Source organism: Microcaecilia unicolor, chromosome 13, assembly GCF_901765095.1.
Source record: "Microcaecilia unicolor chromosome 13, aMicUni1.1, whole genome shotgun sequence".
Taxonomy (NCBI): Eukaryota; Metazoa; Chordata; class Amphibia; order Gymnophiona; family Siphonopidae; genus Microcaecilia; species Microcaecilia unicolor.
Window position 1 is genome coordinate 42,130,326 of NC_044043.1, and position 24,125 is coordinate 42,154,450.

At 44.3% G+C, this 24,125-nt stretch overlaps 1 protein-coding gene across 3 annotated transcripts in view; it reads left to right on the forward strand.

Annotated features, from left to right (window-relative positions):
* MSI2 (musashi RNA binding protein 2) overlaps positions 1-24,125 on the forward strand; it is a 621,300-nt gene that overhangs the window by 135,866 nt on the left and 461,309 nt on the right. For all 3 annotated transcript variants that reach the window (XM_030222541.1, XM_030222542.1, XM_030222543.1), the window contains one exon: positions 17,818-17,910. In XM_030222541.1, coding sequence (XP_030078401.1) covers positions 17,818-17,910 — 93 coding nt within the window. The remainder of the gene's footprint in view (positions 1-17,817; positions 17,911-24,125) is intronic.

Consider the following 24,125-nt stretch of genomic DNA (forward strand, 5'->3'; position numbering starts at 1 on the left):
TGGGAGAATGGATGGGGCCATGTACCGTACAATTCTGAGTGACAACCTCCTTCCCTCCGCCAGGGCCTTAAAAATGGGTCGTGGCTGGGTCTTCCAGCACGACAATGACCCAAAACATACAGCCAAGGCAACAAAGGAGTGGCTCAGGAAGAAGCACATTAGGGTCATGGAGTGGCCTAGCCAGTCACCAGACCTTAATCCCATTGAAAACTTATGGAGGGAGCTGAAGCTGCGAGTTGCCAAGCGACAGCCCAGAACTCTTAATGATTTAGAGATGATCTGCAAAGAGGAGTGGACCAAAATTCCTCCTGACATGTGTGCAAACCTCATCATCAACTACAGAAGACGTCTGACCGCTGTGCTTGCCAACAAGGGTTTTGCCACCAAGTATTAGGTCTTGTTTGCCAGAGGGATTAAATACTTATTTCCCTCTGCAGAATGCAAATAAATTCATATACTTTCCACAATGTGATTTTCCGGATTTAATTTGTGATGTGCTATCTCTCACTGTTACTAATAACCTACCCTTCAATTATGGGCTGCTCATGTCTTTGTCAGTGGGCAAACTTACAAAATCAGCAAGGGATCAAATACTTATTTCCACCACTGTATATATATCAGGGCTCATGCATTATCCATGCGCAACAGTTGGTGCATTAACATTACTGTGCACTAACTCAGGGGTGGGCAACCCGAGTCCTTGAGGGCCGCAACAGTCAAGTTTTCCTCAATGAATATACATGAGATCTATTTGCAAACAATGTAGGCAGTGCATGCAAATAGATATTTTGGGAAATTCCTGAAAACCTGACTGGGTTGCAGCCCTCGAGGACCCAAGTTGCCCACCCCTGGTTAGCACAGAAATGCCTACTCTCCAACCCTGACATGCCTCCTCAAAAAAAAAAAAAAAAATATATATATATGTGTGTGTGTGACTGTTGGTTTGAATACTGAGCTGTGGGTTCTTTTCTTCCTCCTCCTCTTCTCTTTATGTCCTTGATTGAAAAGGTCATTTAGGGAGAAGTTAACAAGGTGGGCTAATGTTAAGTCAGGTTATTTTAGCACAGGGTCTCATTTTATGCAAAAACAAAATAACGTGAATTGTGGTGAAATAACCCAACTTAAGAGTACCCCCCCCCCTTATTTGTTTAGGCATTTATATGAAGGGCTTACGGTCTATGTGGGCCTTTAAAGCAATGGGAGATTAGTGGTGTGGTAAAGATCATAGGGGGGTCTCGCTGACAGAGGCAGGACTGGAAATCACACTTTCAAGTTTCCAGCCCACTTGGTAGCTCCTTCTCACTGTTGGGATTCTGGTGTTCAGTTTAAATTACCTGGTTGGGACAGGGGCCTTGTAGCTATGTGAATTATTATGCAGAGCAGAAGGGTGTAGTGGCAGACTTACAGAAAAACAATTGCACCAGTTTGTACTGCAAAAAGTCTTGTGTGGGTCAGTTTATTGATAGTATTTTAATGCAAGGCTATAAAAACAGCAAAACTATGAGATTGTACCTTGACACATCAACACAGACAGTTTTTTTCCCCAGTAAGGTCCTGGTCAAATATTGTATTGTATATAATTTTTGAAATGCAACATTTTTTTAAATATAAAACAATGTCATATCTATTGGACTACAAAGTGAACACCAAAAGAAGTGTCTCACATTAGGGCTAGGTCATTGGGAGTGTTGGATAGCTATGCTTGGGTTGGTGAGGTTGTGTGTAGGTTGGGGGTTTGTTGGGTTGAGGGTAGGTCACAAAGAGTGTTGGGCAACATCATGTGGGATTGGGAGGCTTTGGGGGTTGAAGGTAGGTCATAAAGAGAGCTATATTGCTGTATGTGTAGAGCTTGGAGGTCTCCATGTAATGTGAGGAAGTCTCTGTTGGACATCCAAGTTGTGGGGAGAGTTGGGATGGGCTTGTGTAGGATAGGGGAGAATGGAAGATCTTGTGGCGGGGCAGTTCACAGGGAGTACTGCATAGCTTTGTGTGGGATGAGGTTAATTCTAGGGCAATTTTCAAAGCCATTTCTGCCATAAACTCTCCTGTCTAGAGCTAACTGCATGTCTAATTTTACCCTCACATTTGAGAGGTTAGGGTGGTGAGTAGATTTAAGTCCAAAATTAGGCATGTAAGTTTTACTGTGAAAAGTACCTATTCAAATAGAAGAGGCAGATCTTTTCTGCCTTGGTTTTCAACTGGAAATTTTCCCCTTTGAAAACTGATGGGAGTGTGTGGGGATGTCAGGTTTTAGTGTATGGTGGGGAGGTTTTGGGGTGAGGTGTGACATTTTAATGTACAGTGGGGAGGTTTTGGGGTGGGGTGTGACGTTTTAATTTACGGTGGGGTAAATCACAGGATGTGTTGGATCGGAGTGTGTAAGGTTGAGAGATTTTAGTGTGGGGTGGGTGAGTCTCAGGATGTGCTGAACGAGAGTGTGTGGGGTTGAGCATTTCCAGTATAAGATGGGGAGCTTTCAGGGTGGGTGGGGTAGGTCACAGGGTGGGCTAGATGGGATTTGCCTGGGATTGGGGGTTCAGTTTTCTGCTATAAGGGCTTCTTCCAATGCTCTGACATGGATTGAATCTTTCATAGTAATTCTGATTCTTATGGTTTCAGGATTCCCCTTAATGCAAATGTTAATGTCTCCTGGCAAAGTACATTATTCTGCTGAAAGTTGGAAAACACACATCTGAACCGAATCCGTAAGACGCCTCCATTATCTTTCACAAGGGATTACAAGTCCCTTGTCGGGTCTCTATTTTTGTGTGTAATCCTTTGAGAAATAATGACTTTTCCTAACGCACGTTCTCTGAGGCTGCGGAGTCTTGTTTTGAACCACTCAGCTTGCTGAAGATCTGAAGCTGTAGGGTTTCCAGGGCTAAATATATCCTACCAATCAATCCACTCTGGCAGCCCATCAGTGTTATGGCTGTCAGAATGAGTTAGTTTGGGATGCTCTAAATCTGCTGCTGCCTTGTTGTGAGCTGGGAAATATATTCAAATAGAGGCACAGAAATTAGACTTGCAAATGTGTACAGTGTGTCTGCTGGAGAGGTCCTGCCACACAGAGAATGGTGCAGCAATTCAGCATTTAACACTGTCTATTATGCCTTATTTTGGTTAATTTCTGTTAATGGACTTACATGTTAGGTTCTGAGCATGCAGTCTCTATTTATGCTAACGCCGGAGCTAGAGGTGACTAACGCCAGCCTAGCGCCGGCATGAGGTCACGCAGAATGTTCAGAGGGCACTAGCGCAGAAAATAACACCCGCACCAAACCGTAAATCACATGTAAAAGAGCTCATTCCATACCCTGTCCCGATGCTCAAAGAACAGCGCAGAAGTAGACTGTGCCTTTGAAGGGGTCTTTTACTAAAGATTAACTCGAGTTATCTGCAGCAGGTACCATTTTATTCCTATGGGCCCTGCTGCAGATAACTCGAGCTAACCTTTAGCAAAAGACACCGCCCGCCCCCCCCCCTTAGTGCAGAAAACTTACAGCCAGCTTGGGGGTGGCAATGAAGGTACTACAAAGGTAATTCCGAAAGTTGTACATAGTAGCGAGAATAAAGCAATGCCGCAGAGTTAACTTGTGATGTGTAGAAATCAGTAAGAGAGCTAGGTGCAAAACGCACACACACACAAACCCCCCTTGTTTCTCAGCGGCCAAACATATAACAAGCCAACTGGGATTCGAAGCCCAGGACCAGTGTGAGCAGTAGGTTGTACTGGGCAGATGTGAATGCCTGATCTTTTGATCGCTGTGTTATCTTAGGATGTGCAATTAATCTTTATGAATATTGCTCTGAGTCAGCCAAAAAAATGTGTTGGATCGTGAACCTCAGTTGTACCGCACTGCATCCATCAACTCGCATGCAGAGACTTATGTACCCCAATCGTCGACGGTTCAATATCCTCCACCTCCTTTCAATGAATACATTTCCTTATATTTTTACTTTTAAATCTACCATCAGATCGTTTTTAATTTTAGCATATATTCAATACTCATCTTAAAGAAGAAACTCTCTTAATAGTTGACTAGAGGGGGCACTCTTCTTCCGACACGGCATGTGTTTCGCTAGATGCTTTATCAAGGAAGTCCCTTATGAATCTATATCCCTTAGCCTGCCGGCATCATTTGATTGAGCAAGCGTTCAACATCTGCGCTTACTGCACAGCTCTCGTGCACATGCTTCAGCCACGTTCCTTTCCCTTAATTTCCCAATGCTCAACGCTAACAGCATGCATATAATTTGCATGCTTTAGGTGTTGAACATTGGGCATTTTTTTCCCCGTGCTGCTCTTGTGGTATTTCCCAGCATTGTTCTCTACAATTCTGGACTTCTGAGAATCAACCCCTTGGTGAGGGTGGAATAGAAGTTAGTCTTTCATATACTTTTTTATTTTTTGGGGGGGTGGGCGGTGATTTCTGATAAGGCTCTCATCAGTGAGCCATCATCAGCACAGAGAGTTCTTGTTGGGTGGGGAGGGGCAGAATCATCTGCTCTCTTCTAGCTGCTGCAGTCTCACCTTGATCACTGAAAGGTATGGGATTGGCTGTTTGAATTTGGTCACAGAGTTGTCTACAGTCTTCAGTATTAGATACTGGAGCTCTTAATACAGTGTTATTGAACCAAAAATAGTTTACCCCAGCTGATGTGAAAGTACTGCTTCAGTGCTTATGTACACTAGAAGTTGTATTGAGTGCTTCTCTGTGGTTAGGATGGGCTTTTTTAGATAAAGATTTGGTTATATGTAAAATTGAATATTTGTGTTTTAATTGGCAGTATTATAAGGAAAAGTGGGGAAAGCATGCAGAGCATGGCTCATGGTATTCTTTCCAACTGCTATGCGTGCATGTATATATGTGTGTGTGTTTGATTTAGACCTAGGTGGACTTTTTGATTACCTTCAAATCATTCTTACATTGGTTCAGGTATGCAGTAAATCTAGTTTTACTCTTGAACCAAAAGAACTACCAGAACCCTTCACTACAGCCCATCGAAGAGGAGGGGAGTGGAAATAGTCACCTGTTCCTAAATAGGTTACTACAGATAGCACCAGGGTTCCGGTGCTATATATCTTTATTTGCTGCTCTCTGGTTGGAGGACTTCCATTTTTAACCTTTCACTGTTTTTTAGCCTTGTTGTCTTGGTGATGTGGCGTTTGGCCTAAAGCCAAATCATAATTCTTTTGGAACTTGGTACTTAAGTATACTGAGTTTGATTGCTAGGTGTTCCTGTTGTGTGGTGTCTGGGGCACACTTTCCCTTTCTACCCAGAGGCTGTGAATGCTACCTCCCTGTCTCCTGGCCTGAGGATCAGAAACAGGACTTGGACTTCATACTTGGGCTTGACTTCTGCTGCCAGTCCATTGTGCTGCCCAGAGCTTTCGACAGTGTAAGGAATCTGGTCAGAGGTCGTGTGTTGACAGAGAGCTAAACCGTGTCACAGATGCCACGAAGAGTTGCACGGACCATGCACAGATTATCGACCCTTGGTGGTTATGCTGCCACTAGCTCATCAAGTTTTGATTGCGTCTAAAAATATGCAAATGAAATTAATCAAGGCTAAGGGTTAAAGTTGCCATCTCTTCTCTGGGTGAAATCAGCTGGAATAATTGAAAAGAAAAAATGCTTTTCAGAAAAAAAAATGTGATGTTGATGAACAGAGTATTACATGGGGGGGGGGGGGGGGGGGGGGGTGGGAGGCAAAGATTGGCAGAAAAAGTTCCTAAAGAGAGAATTTCAAGCTTTAGTCTCACTGTTGAGATGAATTTCTTTACTTGGTGTTCAGGTACATAGGTTTTCGGTTGTTTATGTGGTGCCTCTGATGCCCACCATGTGCTACACACAAGAATGTTAATCCTTTTTAAAATCATTTTTATACTGCTGCCAGTCAAAAGCATCACTATACAGTAACACACAGAAGAGAGGCCCCGCTTTAAGAAGCAGAAAAGATCAACAAAGTAAAAACCTTTGAGTTAAAATCAAGAAGGGCATGACTAAGATGTGCCAGATCTAAGTGGAAATAGCTAAGGAAAGCTACAAGAAATCCTACTGTTGTCATCTTAAATTTATTTTTAAAAATAAAAAATATATATCCTATATAATAAAAAGCACCTCCAACATTCTGAAACTGACTCCGTGGCACTGTGGCAGTGTAGGGTTCGTAAGTCTGTAGTTCAGCATTTCATTGGCTCTCACTGTCCCCGCCCTCACGTCGAGGAAACGGAATGCTGCATAGTTGCCATGCAAACAAACGTGACTTCACAGGAACGAAGAACCAATCAGACAGAACGGAACTTGGAGGAGGGAAGTGGAGTGGATTGAATCTCTAACAAACAATCATATACAGGGAGGTATGAATATCAGTGGAGGCAAGTGCATAGAACGGAAGGGAAGACAAACATTTAATCACTTTATCACTCACACACACACACACACACACACACACACAGACACACACAGACAGACATCACACAGACACACACACACACACACACACACACACACACAGACAGACATCACACAGACACACACACACACTCAATCACTCTGTGTATCTCTCTCTTACATTGTTTGTAAAACACAGTCACTCTCAGTCTCTCACATGGGCAACTGTATGTTGCATTCTCACGAGTAAGGAGCTCTTCTGATGTGATTGTTAAACTGATGAAGGGCCTGAACAAGGAAAACTTTTACCACATTGTAACACAGTTTACACAAAAAATATTGTATATAAAGAAATCTTACACATGTAAACAACAATTATATTCAGAATACAACCGTGGAAACATTAATGGCAGGAACTCATTACATTGCTAGCGCCTGTTTCATTGCGTTAAGAAATGGGCCTTTTTTTTACTAGTAATAAAATAAATCTCCATGTGAGAAAAGTGGAAGTGGGGTGGGTGGGTATGGATCAGGGTGGGTGAGACTCAAAGACAAATGTGTGGGAAAGGGATATTTAACTGCTATGCAACATAAATACATTCCTTTTTTTTACATTCTAACTCTCTAAGATTGGAGCTTGGCATTTAAAGTAGCAAATTAGAGAAAATATTCAAACTGGTAACTTCTTAGAGCAGATCATTCAGAAGCCCCTCAGGCTGTGTTCAAGGAGGGATATGTAGAAAAATAGCAGTGTTCTGTCCTTTCACTCGTGTTTTGACAGTGTGGATGGTATGTGGAAACAAAAGAGCAGCACCAAATATAGTCCAGAGAAATAAGTTTATTGAAACACCTGACGTGGCTGCGTTTCACCTAGAAAGGATGCATCAGGAGACTAGATAAAACACACGAGATGTTATAAAAGCAATGTTGATGAATAAAATCTCTTCAGAATGAAATGGCTTCTCGCCAAACCTAAACAAAATGTGCAGTGCACTGCTGCTAAAATTAAATCAAGAGTCTGCGGGTTAAATTTGTGTGTAGAAGAGCTCATGTGGGTTGAGAGTCATGAAGTGACTGGCAGGAGGTTTAGAACTTTAGCTGGTTCGGCACTACCTCTGCTGACTCTTATACCACAGCTCGGTTACCGGTTTGAATTTGTTCCCTTCTCTAATTTACTGCTTTAAATGATCTGGAATATGGAGCAACAAGTGAGGTTGATCAAATTTGCAGATGACACTAAATTATTCCAAGCTATTAAAATATGAAAGGACTGAGGCGCGGCAGGTGGACCTTGCCAGATTGGAGACTTGAGCATATAAATGGCAGATGAAATTTAATATCAAGGAGCACAAATTGATGCACATAGGGGAAAAATAATTCTAGCCATAGGTACAGGATGCTGATTCTATATTAGCAGTCACCACCTGCTGTGCAGCTTGGGGCAAGAATAAATTGGAGAATATTGATTATCTTGCAAAAAACAGGAAGTAGTTGCTCTCCAATTTTACCGAGCAAGTGCTGTTGGCGGCCAGAAGCCATTTAAGAATAAGCAGAGCAGCGGCAGTAAAAAGACGAGCTCCTGTGGCTGTGCAGGAAATTTTTAGTGGCTCCCCCTTCTGACCCCTATGGGTAGGTGCTAGGGGTGGACTGTGATTTGGGTCCCTGGGCAATAAGAGTCATGGTCCCCTAACTACTTACCAAAATTAAGCTAGATGGAAGATGGGGAGAGTGGGCACTCTAATGGTGTGGGCCCTCAGGCCAGCCCTAGTAGGCGCATTGCAAGTGCGTGTTTGCTCCAAGGGGGCATAGTTTGAGCAGATATGGGGTGGAGTTGTGATGTAGACACAGACTTTATAAAATATATGTGTACACCCATAAAATACATGCACATACATGCATCTTTGAGCAGGTGTAGATATCAGTGGCGTAGCTACGGGGGGCCATGGGGGCCTAGGCCCCCCAAATTGGCTCTGGGGCCCCCAGTTTGGCTGGTGGGGGTATCCAACCCCCGCCAGCTAAAGCGTTTGTCCCACGCTGGTCTTGCATTGCCTGGCGCACTGTCCTGTTTTCAGTCTCTCTGCACACTCGTTTTATTGAAACTGAGCATGCTCAGTTCCATTAAAACAAGCATGCACAGAGACTGAAAAGAAAAAAGGGCGCCAGGGTTGTGGACCCCTGCCAGCCAGGGGGGGGGGGGGGGGGCGCAGGAGGATGGCGGCAGGGAGGCGGTAGCAGCGGTAGGAGGGCGGACCAGAATGTGCCCCCCCCCCCAATCTTGGACTCTGGCCCTCCTCCCGTCAAGGTCTGGCTACGCCCCTGGTAGATATATTTTTTAAAAGGCATGAGAGAGGCATCTGTTTGAACATTTCACATAAGGCAACTTGTTAGGAAATAACCCCTAGAACGCCAAATGTATTGGGGCCGATATTCAGACCGTGGGAGTTAGCTGGGCTACCTCATGTGCTTGGTGGTGAACCCAGAAAATCAATGCCAGGTCATATCCAGCTACCGGAATTGAATTTTCTGTTTTTTCTTTGGGTGGTTTTGAACATAGCTGGCTAAGCTGATATTTATCGGCTGACCGACTAGGTTATAGTGGCCAAAGATAGACCGGCATAAATAGGAGGTCTATCTGGCAGCTAAACGTAGCCAGTCAGCCAATATTGACGCTAACCGGCTATATCGTGTGGGATAGCCAGTGACTGGGCTAGCCACTAAGCATGAATATTCAGCCAAGATGGCCGACTATCTCGTGCTGAATATTAGTGCTTAGCCAGCTTTAAGCTATTTAACTATCCAAGAGCTAATCTGGCCGACTGGCTTCCCCTCATATCACATGCAAATGAGCTGAGTTGCAAAAGCAACAAGCATCTCATTTGCATGCGATTCTCTTTGGGAATCCATCTGTATTTCCAGATCAATCGATTGTTAATGGGGATCTTAGTGCATCTGGGCCCTAGGCAGGAAGAAACTGGAGATCACACCTGCCCAGACTAGGCCACTAGACCACCAGGGCTTCTAAGGTAGGCCTGGGGGGGCAGGGGGTTGCCATACCGGTTTCGATTGCTCTGTTGTTTATACCTGGGACACCAAAAAGCAAGCATATTCTGATCCTTGCATTGATTTTCTGGGTTCACCACCAGCCACGTGAGGTAGCCCAGCTAACTCCCACGGTCTGAATATCAGCCCCAATACTTTTGGTGTTCTGGGGGTTATTTCCTAACAAGATACTTTATGTGAAATGTTCAAAGAGATGCCTCTCTTATGCCTTTTATACATGGGGTAATTTTTTTTAATGATCAGCATTTTGTACATGTGTACTGTACTATGTGTTGGAAAATGCCTTTTTAAGATTAACTTCAGAGTGTCAAGATGATTCGGTTCGTCAGCTTTGTTTTGGGTTAACTGTTTTCCTTCCAGGCTCGGTGTGATTTCTGAGCAGGAAATCTGTCTCTCTAGCAGTGTTCTAGCTCTTAGCCTTTACCAGTTGTCCTTGTTCTTTGCTGTCTCGTTTCTTTAGCCTTTTATGCTTTGAGCCAGTGACCTTGGCTGTTCATGACTAGCACAGATAGATAGCTGTGAGTTTGTGTCTGTGCTGAGGGATGAGTTCTCTTCTTGGCATCCAGGAAATTTTATTTTTGCCGTGTCTTAACTGTGAAATTCCAATCTACCCAGGGACAGAAAAATACCTTTGGTACCTGATTGCACACCACTTTGATAACTTTTGGGCCCACAGGTGGTATCTAAAAATATTAAATAATTAAACTAAACTTATATGGGGAGCATAAACAGCACCGTGGCACGATGGGAATGCAATAAGGACCTCGAACATGATTGCGTAGATAATCAACTGTTGCCAGAACTTCAGGCTTCTAAAACATTTCTGCTTATAGTGTTCAGGGAGAAGGTTCAAGGAGATGCTGCGTATTTAGTCTGCAACCATGAGAAATTAGTTTTCCCAAACACATTTTTGGGGGAAGGGGTAGGGGGTTTCCAAACAATTTTCTTCTGGTTTTTTGGGCTTCTAGCTTCAGTCGTAACTTGGACTGGGATCTGGCACCATGAACCTTGTCATTACCCATGGATTTTTCTTCTGTTTTATTCCCCCCCCCCCCTCCACATCCGAATTCAGTCATGGCAGTGACAGCCCTCAGCTGGGGGCCACGCATCAGCAGATATTCTGGAACCTTGCCAACCACTGTAATTGTGGTGTCCTGCAAATCCCTCCCTCCTCTGCCACCTCCACTCACCGGGTCTGTGAGTGCTGCCTCTGCTGTGTTCCCCTTTTTCCCCACCCCAGCCAAAATAGGGAATGGAATACTTGACCTGGGAATTGAGAGCATAGGGTACCTCCCAGGGGCTGCCAGTCTGGCTCTTGTGCAACCGTCTTAAAATTGGCTGGTCATGGTTGAGCTTGAGACAGGAGACATTAGTGGGGAGGTGACACGGGTGGGCAGTATGGGGAGCCTGGGGTCCCTGAAGCACATCTCTGAGTGTGGGGATACGCTGGCAGCTGGGGGATGGTGGTGCACTTTTGGTCTGAGTGTTTCTTTAAACGCACTGGGTAGCTCTAAGCTGCAGCAGTGGCTTCAAAATGCAATTTATAGCACAACCCCCTAGGCATTCATTAATGGCTCTTACTTTTTCTTCTTTTTTAACACAAAGCAAAATCATTGTTGAATGGTAATTTTAGCTCTGATTAGTAAGTGGAAGAAATGCTGCTATAGAAATGATAAGTAGTAGTAGTTATTGTAAATTCAGCAGGCTAGTTTTACCCACAGATTTAACACGAAGGGCCTGATATTCAGCCGACAGTAATCAGCGCTTTGCTGACTGCCACTGGTGTGAAAACCCAGAAATTCAGTGCTGGGCTAAAACCGGGCACCAGCATTAAATGCTGGCTAACACATAGCCCGGGTAAGTGCGATATTCACCAGTGTACTGGCTAAGGGTTACCGCATAAAGGTAGGACTGACTTTTATGTGGTCCCATTTAAGCAGTTAACCTGTCTAAGTGCTGAGTATTGGCATTTAACCAGGCAAGTGTTGACCCCGCTCCTGGAACACCCCCCAAAATAGCTGGTTTTTTAGTTTGGCGCTAACCGGTTATTTTCAAAGGCACTAACCGTGTAATTGCCACTGAAAATTGACGGTTAGCCCCAAACAGGTGATGTAACCGGCCAGGAGCTGTTTCTGGCTGGTTAAATTGCTTTGAATATTGACCTCAAAATTTTTAAAGCAAAGCTCTGCACTTTGAAAATTGTTTGAAAATTATCTCAGGAAGAGTATCTGCACCCTACAGGGACCACTTCTATTACTGGGTGCTGTCAGTTAGATTTCTGGAGGTTCTCCCATAGGAGCACATTTTGTAAAGGAAAGGAAGTGGCCACTTTCTGTTATAGAATACTAATGTAACTGGCTATTTTCTTGCCTAAAGTTTAGGTGTTACAAAACAAAAGCACCAAGGGCCTTCAAAAAAAGGGGAATAAAGTCTTTAATCATATACGTTGATGAAACAATGTTTGAATGGACCCTAGCATTGTTTCTTCAATGACGGTATATGATTAAAAACTTTATTTCCCTTTTTTTGAAGGCCCTTGGTGCTTTTTGTTTTGTTTCTGGTTTTTTCCCTCGCTGTTATTATAAAGTTTAGGTGTTCACACTATGCCATCCATAGAACTGGCGTAAATATGAGTGCGTAAGTGCAGCAGGGACGCACATGTCTTATGCCTTGCCTGTGTCTTGCCCGTTCTCTGCCCCCAGTGGCTTATTTATTCCAGGTGCATGTCTTGCATTCGCACCTCCAGCCAGACTGCCCGCCCGGGCCTTAAAATCATCTCCCTCCAGTTTTTGACCAGGCAGTGGCACACATAGGCTGCCTGTGGTCTGCACCAGGGTTTCTCTGTGAACTGTCCTGCCCCTTCTGACACAACTTCCTGTTTTGTGAAGGGCGGGGCATTTCACAGAGAAATCCCCGGTGCACACACGAGTGTCACTGTTGCTGCTCAGGCGAAAACTGGAGTGAGGTGATTTTAAGGCATCAGGGGGGCGTGCGCACCCCCTGTTAAAAATTTCTACTTATGCCACTGTCTGCTCATATATATACTCCCTTGTAAATACCACTTAATTGACAGTATGCATGTGCAGAATTGCACTTAGATGCCATGCTAGCATTTGTGTGCATAGGAGCGCACATACGTATGTAAATAGTAGTACTACTAATACTTAACACCTCTACAGCGCTACAAGGCATACGCAGCGCTGTACACCATACACATAAAGACAGTCCCTGCTCAAAGAGCTCACAATCTAAATAAGACAGGTAACAGACAGAACAGCTAAGGGGTAAGAGGAATTAAAGAGGAGGGGATAAAAGGTGCAGGCAAGTGAGCAATGGTTAGGACTCAAAAGCGGCGTCAAAGAGGTGGGCTTTTAGCTTGGACTTGAAAACGGCCAAAGACGGGGCTAGACGTACATGCTCGGGAAGTCTATTCCAGGCGTGTGGTGCAGCAAGATAGAAGGAACGGAGTCGGAATTAGCAGTAGAGGAGAAGGGAACAGACAAGAGAGATTTATCCACAGAATGGAGTACCGAGGGGGGGGGTGTAGGGAGAGACAGGAGTGGAGAGGTACTGGGGAGCAGCAGAGTGAATACACTTATAGGTCAGTAAGAGAAGTTTGAATTGAATGCGGAAACAGATAGGGAGCCAGTGAAGTGACTTGAGGAGAGGGCTAATGTGAGCATAGCAATTTTGGCGGAAAATGAGTCGTGCAGCAGAGTTTTGGATTGATTGAAGAGGAGAGAGATGGCTAAGTGAGAGGCCGGTGAGAAGCAGGTTGCAATAGTCTAGGCGAGAGGTGATAAGAGTGTGGATGAGGGTTCTGGTAGAGTGCTCAGAGATGAAGGGACGGATTTTGCAGATGTTATAGAGAAGTCCCCCAAAAGTGCCCCAACTGCCCAGATGACCACCGGAGGGAATTGGGGATGACCTCCCTTGACTCCCCCAGTGGTCACTAACCCCCTCCCACCAAAAAAAAAGAACTTTAAAATCTTTTTTTTTCCAGCCTGTATGCCAGCCTCAAATGTCATACCCAACTCTATCACAGCAGTATGCAGGTCCCTGGAGCAGTTGTTAGTGGGTGCAGTGGACTTCAGGCAGGTGGACCCAGACCCCCCCCTACCTGCTACACTTGTACTGGTAAACGGGAGCCCTCCAAACCGCCCCCAAAACCCACTGTACCCACATCTTGGTGCTCCCCTTCACCCACAAGTGCTATGGTAATGGTGTAGAGTTGTGGGGAGTGGGTTTTGGGGGGGGGATTTGGGGGCTCAGCACCCAAGGTAAGGGAGCTATGCACCTGGGAGGTATTTTAATTTTTTTTTACTTTTTACAAGTCCCCCCTAGGGTGCCCGGTTGGTGTCCTGGCATGTGAGGGGGACCACTGCACTACGAATCCTGGCCCCTCCCACGACCAAATGCCTTGGAGTTGTTCGTTTTTGAGCTGGGCACCTTCGGTTTCCATTATCGTTGAAAACCGATACCGCCCAGCTCAAATCCGCCCAAATGCGATGCATTTGGCTGGCACCAACCGTATTATCGAAACAAAAGATGGACACCCATCTTTTTCGAAAATACGGTCTGTCGCGCCCCTTCACGGACCCGTCCTCAGAGATAGTCGCCCATGGAGATGGGCGTCCGCGTTCGATTATGCCCCCCCCCCCACATCTTTTTTGAGATACAGCGACCAGAATTGAACACAATATTCGAGGTGCGGTCGCACCATGGAGCGATAGAAAGGCATTATAAGATCCTCATTTTTGTTTTCCATTCCTTTCCTAATAATACCTAACATTCTATTTGCATTCTTAGCTGCAGCAGCACACTGACCAGAAGGTTTCAACGTATCATCAACGACGACACCTAACGTGGAACCTTGCATGATGTAGCTATAATTCGGGTTCCTCTTTCCTACATGCATCACTTTACATTTGCTCACATTAAACATCTGCCATTTAGACTCCCAGTCTCGTAAGGTCCTCTTGTAATTTTTCACAATCCTCCCGCTATTTCACTACTTTGAATAACTTTGTGTCGTCAGCAAATTTAATTACCTCACTAGTTACTTCCATCTCTAGGTCGTTTATAAATATGTTAAAAAGCAGCGGTCCCAGTACAGAGCCCTGGGGAACCCCACTAACTACCCTTCTCCATTGAGAATACTGACCATTTAACCCTACTCTGTTTTCTATCTTTTAACCAGTTTTTAATCCACAATAGAACACTACCTCCTATCCCATGACTCTCCAATTTCCTCTGGAGTCTTTCATGAGGTACTTTGTCGAACGCCTTCTGAAAATCCAGATACACAGTATCAAGCGGCTCACCTTTATCCCACATGTATGTTCACCCCTTCAAAGAAATGTAGTAGATTGGTGAGGCAAGATTTCCCTTCACTAAATCCATGTTGACTTTGTCTCATTAATCCATGCTTTTGAATATGCTCTGTAATTTTGTTCTTTATAATAGTCTCTAACATTTTGCCCGGCACCGACGTCAGACTCACCGGTCTATAATTTCCTGGATCTCCTGTGGAACCTTTTTAAAAAATTCTAATATGATAGTGGGTAAAAAAAAAAAAACCAACTCTGAGAGAATTCCCCTATCTGGAGAGGTTTCATTTATTAAAATATCGAACACAGGAATGTTGGATGAATGTGTCTTTATTAACAAACCTATTTTTGGTCTTTAGCTGCTGTCATTTACTGTGTTAACACAATATGTATAAAACTCACAAGCAGTATAAGCCAACCTACAATAGAGTTTTCACATTTATATTGTTCCCCTCCCCCTTTTCTCGCCTCGCAAACTTGTGTTTTATGCAGGTCGGTGGTTTTTAAAATTACCCCCACACCAGGCCACTTTGTTCAGAGGCTCATGTGGCGGCAGCAACCTGGTTATGGAATGACTTTTCTCATTATGTGAAAGTTGTTGTTTTAATCTGAGGTAATGTGGAGGCCATAGTAAGTTGTACAGAAGGAGGTGATAAATGCATTGCAGCCAGTAGGTTTTGTAATTTGTTTTTTAAACTAAGGAAAAAAAGTCATCTTTAGTCTGTGAAAGCCTTTGGTATCGCAAAGGATAAAATGCTAGACAGGGGGATTAGGTAAACTGTGATACTCCCATTAATAAAGAGATTCACTGAGAAGCGATTCATTCAGTTTATATGTAATTAGCTTTCTTCTGAAACTAAATTACATTTTAAGTCGTGAAATAGCTGAAGTTCAGCAGCTGGTGAGAAATGAGCGCCAGACCAGGGCTTCACTAGCCTGTTCTTGTGACTTCACAACCGGTTTGGGTTCTCAGGGTACCTGTAATGAATATGCATGAGATAAATTTACTTATGTTCAAGACCAGGAAAGGTTTAGGAGACTGAGAGGACCTGGAAATTACATTTCTTCCTGTCCCTACTCTACCCTGCTCTGTCCTACCGTTCTGGAGGCTGGGCTCACCAGGGACCAGATCTGCTAATAGGTCTCGTATGATGTGACTGGGTTGCCCTCTCACCTGACACAAATTTCTAGGAACTGAGCAATTTCAAACCAGAACCTCAAATTGCACAATACATTTAATACAGCAACAAGTAATTTGCAATTTGAGATTCAGGTTGCCCCGTCACTCTCATGTCAACAGAATCAAGTAGGTTCAGAACTGGTTTGTACCTCATTGAATGCATTGAGTCCTTGAATGTTTAGTGGGCAAGGAAGATGTGTGTATTGGATTTGGGGGTCTCATATGAGAGTTGTTGGGGGGGGGGGGAGGTTTATGTTTATCAGTATAACATTGTTGAAGATTAATATTCTTTGCTTAATTCTATTAGAATGGCAATGTTTCAGAAAGTTATTTTTGTAATATTGGCAACAGTGTTTTATTTGTAATTTGTGCAGTTGTATAAGAGAAGTTAACAACAACAAAATTTTAAATTAAAAAGAAAATGAGCTATCAATCTGTACAGAAATTGCCTGGATCCAGGGCGGCCGAGAGACAGAGCTGGGCTCATGGCAGGGCTGCCGCATCTGCCTCCCTCACTTGGGCCACAGCCCCCCTCAGGCCCCCCCACTCTGGCCTCCACTGCTCCCCGCCCCCTACCTTCCAGTGTCTGCTCCTCCCTCAGTCTGTCACTCTCCTGCTCCTGTGGGTCGGGACTCAGGTGACTACATTAACCTGATAACCCGGTTCTGCTACACAGGAGCAAGTGAGAGAGAGAACCTGGCGCCGGGCCCCCCTTGGAGGCTGAGCCCGGGGAATTTTGCCCCCCCCCCCCCCCCCCCCCCCCAGCAGCCCTACCGGTTTCCATTAGCAGTTCTATTCTCACAGCGCAAAACCTTGTTACTTCAGAATTAATAAATTGTTTTGCGAGACTGTGGTAGGGAACTTGGCAGTTAGACAGTTCTCAAATGTGGAGGGCATTAGTGTCTCATGGGGAGAAGGGTTTGGGAGATTCAGGAGAAGGGATGCAGTGTTTGCTTGACTAATTTGGCAGAAAGTAACATAGTAGATGACGGCAGAAAAAGACCTGCACGGTCCATCTAGTCTGCCCAACAAGATAAACTCATATGTGCTACTTCTAGTGTATACCTTACCTTGATTTGTATCTGCCATTTTCAGGGCACAGACCATAGAAGTCTTGCCCAGCACTAGCCCCGTCTCCCATAAACCAGCCCCGCCTCCTAATCTCGGCTAAGCTTCTGAGGATCCATTCCTTCTGAACAGGATTCCTTTATGTGTACTTGGTCATTTACCTCTAAAATGTCTCATTCCTGTCTGGACCATCCATAACTGAAAGTTTACATTGTCTGCCCTGGAGAATTTTTAGAGACCTTCCACTGGGGCTGTTTCTTACCTGTTACATTTCCTATCTGGTCTTGTTCCTGGGTCTCCTTTCTTTATGGATCTAATGCATCTCTTGTCACATTTTGTTTGTGTAAAAGGAGCAGTTCCTTCATTATGGTTGCACCCCTTATTTTTAAGCTCCGAGTATACCCTTCAGCTGTAATGCCTGATTATTTTTTTTTTTGGGGGGGGGGGGGGGGGAGGAGGGTTCTGTTAAAGGTCTGCTGTTCAATTGTTGTTGCTACTAGTTGGTACATGTACCCCTCTGCTTTGCTTAAACTCATAACAGTAGCAGGTAATTTTAAAACACTTTTGCAGGACTGTGATGTTTGATTGAATGAATGAAGATGCTTTTGGAAAGCAAAATTATAGCCTAACCCACCTTTTAGGTGATCTGAGAATCTTTACCTGTCTCCAGAATTGCTAAAAATGGAGCATTTAATTTTCCTGTTAAATGCAGGCTAGGAGCAACCTCTGCATTGATGTATTTTATCTGATTAATTGATAGACTTTCCTTCTTCTGTTACAGATGGTCACGAGAACAAAGAAAATATTTGTTGGTGGATTATCAGCAAATACAGTAGTGGAAGACGTGAAGCAATACTTTGAACAATTTGGCAAGGTAGGTCCCAGGGAAGTGGTGGGTATGACCCTAATGCTGACCCTGGGTGCAGTACTTCTAAGGAAAGCCTTTTGTCTGAGAGCCTGCCCAGTTCCCATGTGTCAGGCAGTGAGAATTAGTCTCTTGTCATTGGTTCTCCCCATGTCTTTCACGTGACGTCCTTGCCAGCAAACTTAAGCTTTGGCTACTGCAGAGCCAGTCCAGCTGAGGAAAGGTTGGGCTGTGTTTCTTTTCCCCCACCTGCCTTTCAGCATTAAATACAGAACTGGGTTGATGCTTTTTCCCATGTGCTCCAACTTCCTTTAATCCGAGACTGCTAGGGAGGGAAAGATGGAAGGAGCCTGAGAGTCGTAAAGGGGAAAGACCTGGTATTATATCATGGTTTTGGTTTTGTAGAACGGTCTGCGGTATCTCGTCGATCAAATGTGGTTAGAATGTCAGTTTGTTAAGGTGATGGGGCTGAAGAATATCTTTTGGGAATAACTTGGGTTAAAATAGAGAGAAACTTTGGGCTTCAGAATATTTCACTGTTTATCCGCTTAGGACAGCAGCCCAGGAGAGTCCTGGTGACTTCTGGTTATAGTTGCATTACCCACTGATCGGTGTCGCTCACTTTAGTCCTGGCTTTTTTTTTTTTATTAGTCTTTTTTGTTTTAATGTACTTTATCACAAACAAAAGAAGGAAAAACCTCCACGAATGGAATAAATCCAAATAAGAAACAAAAAGTGGACTCCGCAACAAGAAATCCTTTATTGCCAGCATTGATTCTATGACCCGACACAGCTGTGTTTCGGCATGAAGATATGTCTGCATCAGGGGTCTCTAGACCATCTTCATAATAGGTGTCACTAAAGCCTGGTTCAAGTTCTTAGCGCTCCTATACAGTATGACAATGTGTAAAGGTTTTAATGCTTATTAAAGCATGGACAGTGATTTTTCCAAACCAGGACTAAAGTGACAGGCACTGATCAGTGGGTAATGCAAGTGTGAGGAGTGCTTTAATGAGCATTGAAACCTTTATACAATGAATATGCATGAAAGAGATTTGCATATAATGGAGGCAGTGTATGCAAAATCAAGTTCATGCGTACTCATTGTGGATATCCTGAAAACCTGACAGGCAAGGGATAATTCAGGATTGGACTTGGGAGGCACTGATCTAGATTAGCGTCCGTAGCTCTTTTTTTTGTTTTGACCCAGTGAAGAGAGTGTACTAGAAAACAAATTTCAGAGAGGGCAATTTTCAAACCTGTTTCCCGCTGTTAAAGAAGTACTTTCACCTGCAGAATTGAGCTGTTGTAAAATTGTGCGCCCCAGATGCAAGTAAAATTAGATACCTACAGCATTTATGTGTGCAAGTTTAGCCGCCGTTTTGAGGAGACATTGCTGGGGGGGGGGGGGGGGGGGGGAGAATAATTTGCACTTAGGTGCATACTTTTTGAAAATTCATGGCAACACATGTCTAAGCCAGAAAAGTGGTGAACTCAGCCTGTGTAAGTGTGTGCGCGTAGTTTTCCTGGGGTAATTTTCAAAGCCAAAGTAGTTGCATGCTTTCGCTTTGAAAAATCGACAAAGTCCATACAGTTAAAAGTATATGGGGTCAATATTTAGCCTGTGGCGGTCAGTGTCTTTGTAAATGCTGGCTGCTGCAGGCTTTTTATAACTGGATATTTGGTGCCAGCCTTATCTAGATACTGGCGCCCAATACCCTGGTATAAAGCAGCCACCGCCACCTAACCAGGTACCAGTAATATTCAGACCACTATCTAGATTACGAAAGTTAGGTCAGCCTTTTTGCTGGATAAGTACCCAGTTAGCAGACTGAATATCAACACTAACCAGGGTAACTCCCATGTCCACCTTAGAATCCACCCTCTCCCCCCCCCCCCCCCCCCCCCCGGACTCCCTGGTACTACCTGGATAGTACCATGGCAGTCTAACCAGATATCCAGCGACATCTGGGTAATGTTGCTGAAAATCTGGTATGGACCCGGTCATCAGCTGTTCCTACCAAAATAAATCCCACCGTATATTGGATAGTTATAAAATTAATGGTTGGGAGGCGGGGAATAGTGCTGGGCAGACTTATACGGTCTGTGCCAGAGCCGGTGGTGGGAGGCGGGGCTGGTGGTTGGGAGGAGGGGGATAGTGCTGGCCAGACTTATACAATCTGTGCCCTGAAAAGACAGGTACAAATCAAGGTAAGGTATACACATGAGTTTATTTTGTTGGGCAGACTGGATGGACTGTGCGGGTCTTTTTCTGCCGTCATCTACTATGTTACTATGAGGCATATTTTCAAAGCACTTAGCCTTCCAAAGTTCCATAGGTTTCTATGGAACTTTGGAAGGCTAAGTGCTTTGAAAATATGCCTCTAAGTTACTATGTAATGCCAAATGTAGTCCACTGAAAGGATGGGGCATCTGAAGTACCTTTTCGGTTTGTTGCGTGTATGTGCTCTTTAGAGGCTGACCAAATTTCCAAATTGGATTTGGCACAGAAACCTGACTACCCCCCCCCCCCCCCATTCTGCCCCTGAAGAAGATGAGTCTCCCTCAACCAGCCTGGCCCCCCCCCCTGACCATCAATAGGCCCTCCCTGAGCCTACCTTAACAAGCCCTTGTGGTCTTTGGGGCAGGAAAGAACCCCACTGTTTCCTGTCCGGTGCCACTGCTGGTTTAAAATGGCTGCTGAGACTGCCGCGGGATGTCCCAGTAACCATATTGAGATTGGCACCGGCATAAGCAAGAGCATCTCATTGTGGCTGCCAGGACCTCCTGTGGCAGTGGGTATAAAATTTTAGTTTACATGTTGACATCTACACAATGGTCCAAATTCTGTAAATGCCATCTAAAATCTAGAGTCTGATTAATGCGCCTAGCGCTATTCTACATCACGCGCTTAAAGTTAGATGTGGCGTATAGAACAGCACATATACCAGGGAGTGGGCCTACATTTAGGCGTAGCCAATGAAAACCTTGTGTAAATGCCCGTTCCTCAATATAGGCGTGTTCCCCCAAATTCTATAACATGCGTAAAATTAGAGTAACACTCCTGACACGCCCACTCTCCTCCCAGGGCTGCACCCCCTTTTCAGCTACACCTGTTGGAATTTACATGTCTCTCTTTTGAATATACCTAAAAAGAAGCATGCATAAATTCCAATTATTGTCAATTAGTTATAATAATTGGTTGTTGGCCAATTATTATCACTGATTGGCTTATTACTCAATTGAGTAGCGTGCATAAATTAGCTGAATGCACAGTTTAACGCACACTACTTGCCGCGCCTTGTATAGAATCCGGCCCAGTGTATGCGCTTTTTCTCTTCCCCCCACCCCACTGAAACACAGTCCCCGGGAACACTGTGTGGCTGGAAGTATGAATGATGTCAGCAACGAGTGGACTTAGTTTTTATAATGCGTTTTCCGCGTGTAAAGCATGCTTTGAACTTGGAAGATGGTTCTTAAAAACAATTCACAGGGATATACACAGGGCTTTTTTTGAGGGGGTACTTGGGGGTACTGAGTACTGGCACTTTTTCCATTGTCTGCTAAAATTGACCCATGGTCCCCAAGTTTTAATGAAAGAGCTCAGGCCTTACACACCTATTCTGCCTTGTCATAGATTCTGTGACTGGTTGCAGGGGGCCTGGTTATTGTGGGGTGGGTCCCTCAGTGATCACCCCACCCCTGAATGGTGGCCTGGCATTTGAGTACCGGCACCTTTTTTGCTAGAAAAAATGCACTGGATATACATATGTACGAGAGCACATGCACTTTTATGAGTTCTGCATGCAGAGCCAGTGGTTCTCAAACTGTGGTTCACAAATACCTCATCTGGGATTATGACCGCAACTTTAATTACCCCACCACCCAAAAACAAAAAACCTCCATAGCCCCAGACGATGGCATCATTGACTTGCTGCAGACTCGATGGGAGGCAGGATCTACAGCACAGCTTGGAGCAAGGCACGAGAGGGAAAAGTTAGGGTTGGGGGTCACATGAAGTTTTAACACTTTAAAATTGATTTGTAGCTGACAAAAAGTTTGGGAAGTGCTGGTGTAGGGCATTATCAGGATTATAGCTTGGAGCCAGGGTAAAATTGTGACGTGCATATGTTAAGTACATGAGTACACACAAGCATGCGCTGTTGGGGGGATGTTATTCTAGGCAACTGCCTTATAAAGGCATGCAGCCACGTGTTTGAGCTTTGTTACAGGTGCCTAGGTTATAAAATCACCCCCATTTGAGGGTGTGCAGTTTTCAGGTAACTAATTTCTTAGGTCAAACTCTTTCCTGGTCATATTCAGCCCGTGGCAGTTGGTGTATTTTTAAATGTTTGCCACCATGGGCATTTTAACCTGAATATTCAGTGCTGGGCTATGGTGGAGAATATGTGGGGATTGGGCAAATACCGGCACTTCTCCAGGTACTGATGATGGTCAGGAAACCGTTATACTCTTTTAACTTTACCTGAGTAGTTACCTGGTTAGCAGACTGAAAATCGCCGCTAGCTGGGTAACGCCTTGCTCTGCCCACTCGGCTTCAAACTTCCCTGGCACTAACTGGATCATGCCAAGGCAATCTGAGCAGATATTCAGTGGCAGTAGCTCAGGTGTGGGCAACCTCTGTCCTCGAGGGCTGCAACCCAGTGAGTTTCAGGATTTTCCCAATGAATGTGCTTAAATATATACACTTGGGTAAAGTTATTCCACTATAGTTATAGTAGATTCATTTGTCAATAAATGTAACTATAATAAACACAGTAATCTTCTTTATTAAATCAACCATCCCTATCTAGAAATATACATACACAAATTTAAAACCGTTGCCTTGTTTCACTGCACCACAATGTATATAATTACGTCCTATAAACTTACAAACAATCCTTAAACATATTAGTGAATGCAAACACTCTGGATATCTTCAGTGCAGTCCTGGATATCGATATCCAGTGTGCTTGCGTTCACTAATATGTTTAAGGATTATTTGTAAGTCTCGAATTCTGATGACACTGAGTAGCAAAACATGGCCCCGTGCTCTAGCGTACCTAGGGTGGGGCAGTAGAGGCGGCCCACTTCAGGTGCCAGCAGCAAGGGGTGTGTGAGCAGGTGTTCGGCTGTCTGCTCTGCTGGTCCCCTGCCCCGGAACAGGAAGTTGATGTCAGAGGGGGCAGGGGACCGGCAAAGCCAACAGCCGTGTGCCTTCTCCGCGTACCCCCTTGCTTGGAGGAGGGGGGTATGTTCATTGTGGTACAGTGCAATAAGGCAATGGTTTTTAGATAGCGATGGTTGATTTAATAAAGAAGATTGTTATGTTTATTGACCAATGAATATGCATGAGATGTATTTGCATGTAGTGCCTCCATTGTATGCAAGTAGATCTCATGCATATTCATTGGGGAAATCCTGAAAACCCCGACTGGATCGCGACCCTCGAGGACCAAGGTTGCCCACCCTTGCAGTAGCTAGTTAAGTGCTGCTGAATACTGGGCAGGACCTAGTCAGTGTGAATTAACTGGGTAGGATTGGCTCCTACCTGGTTAACATGCTGAATATCAGTGTCTTTGAAAATGGGTCTTAAAGCTGGGAATTGCTCCTGCTGATTGGTTGATACGTGTCTGGCCTCAAAGCCATGCAGACACATTCACTTTTCTCTTTCTAAATTTCAGATAACATCAGAAGTGGTTATAATTGATTGATGTCCTCTGAGTTGCAGCAGGATGTTTACAGCCTGCGGGTCTTTCTATTAAAGGCTTAAGTTAAAACATATTTATATTATCAGCTGGTAAGCTGACTTCTGCAGAATTTGGAACTGTGTGTGTGTGAAGGGCAGTTCTGTAACTGTGCGTTTGTAAATGATGTGTGTGTGCACTGAGCACTTTTAAAATAAAATAACATGTAATGCATTAGAATGAAGCTACGAGGGAGATGTACACGTGGACAGTGCATGGGCAGGGCATGGGCATATCTCTCACATTTGCTCGTAACTGTTAATCAAGCGCATGATCCATAGCTGTGAGGCGTACTCACTTATGTTTCCCATCACGGCAGGTAACGTGTGGCATTCAGTTACAGAATTGACCCGAACTGCTTTAATAAAAATTAAAGTTGATTACATGAGACTTGGTTATAATGTATAATTTTAGTTTGCGTAATTGTTAACCTGACTTTCTGTTGACCTTTTTTTTTTTTTTTAAATTTATATTGGA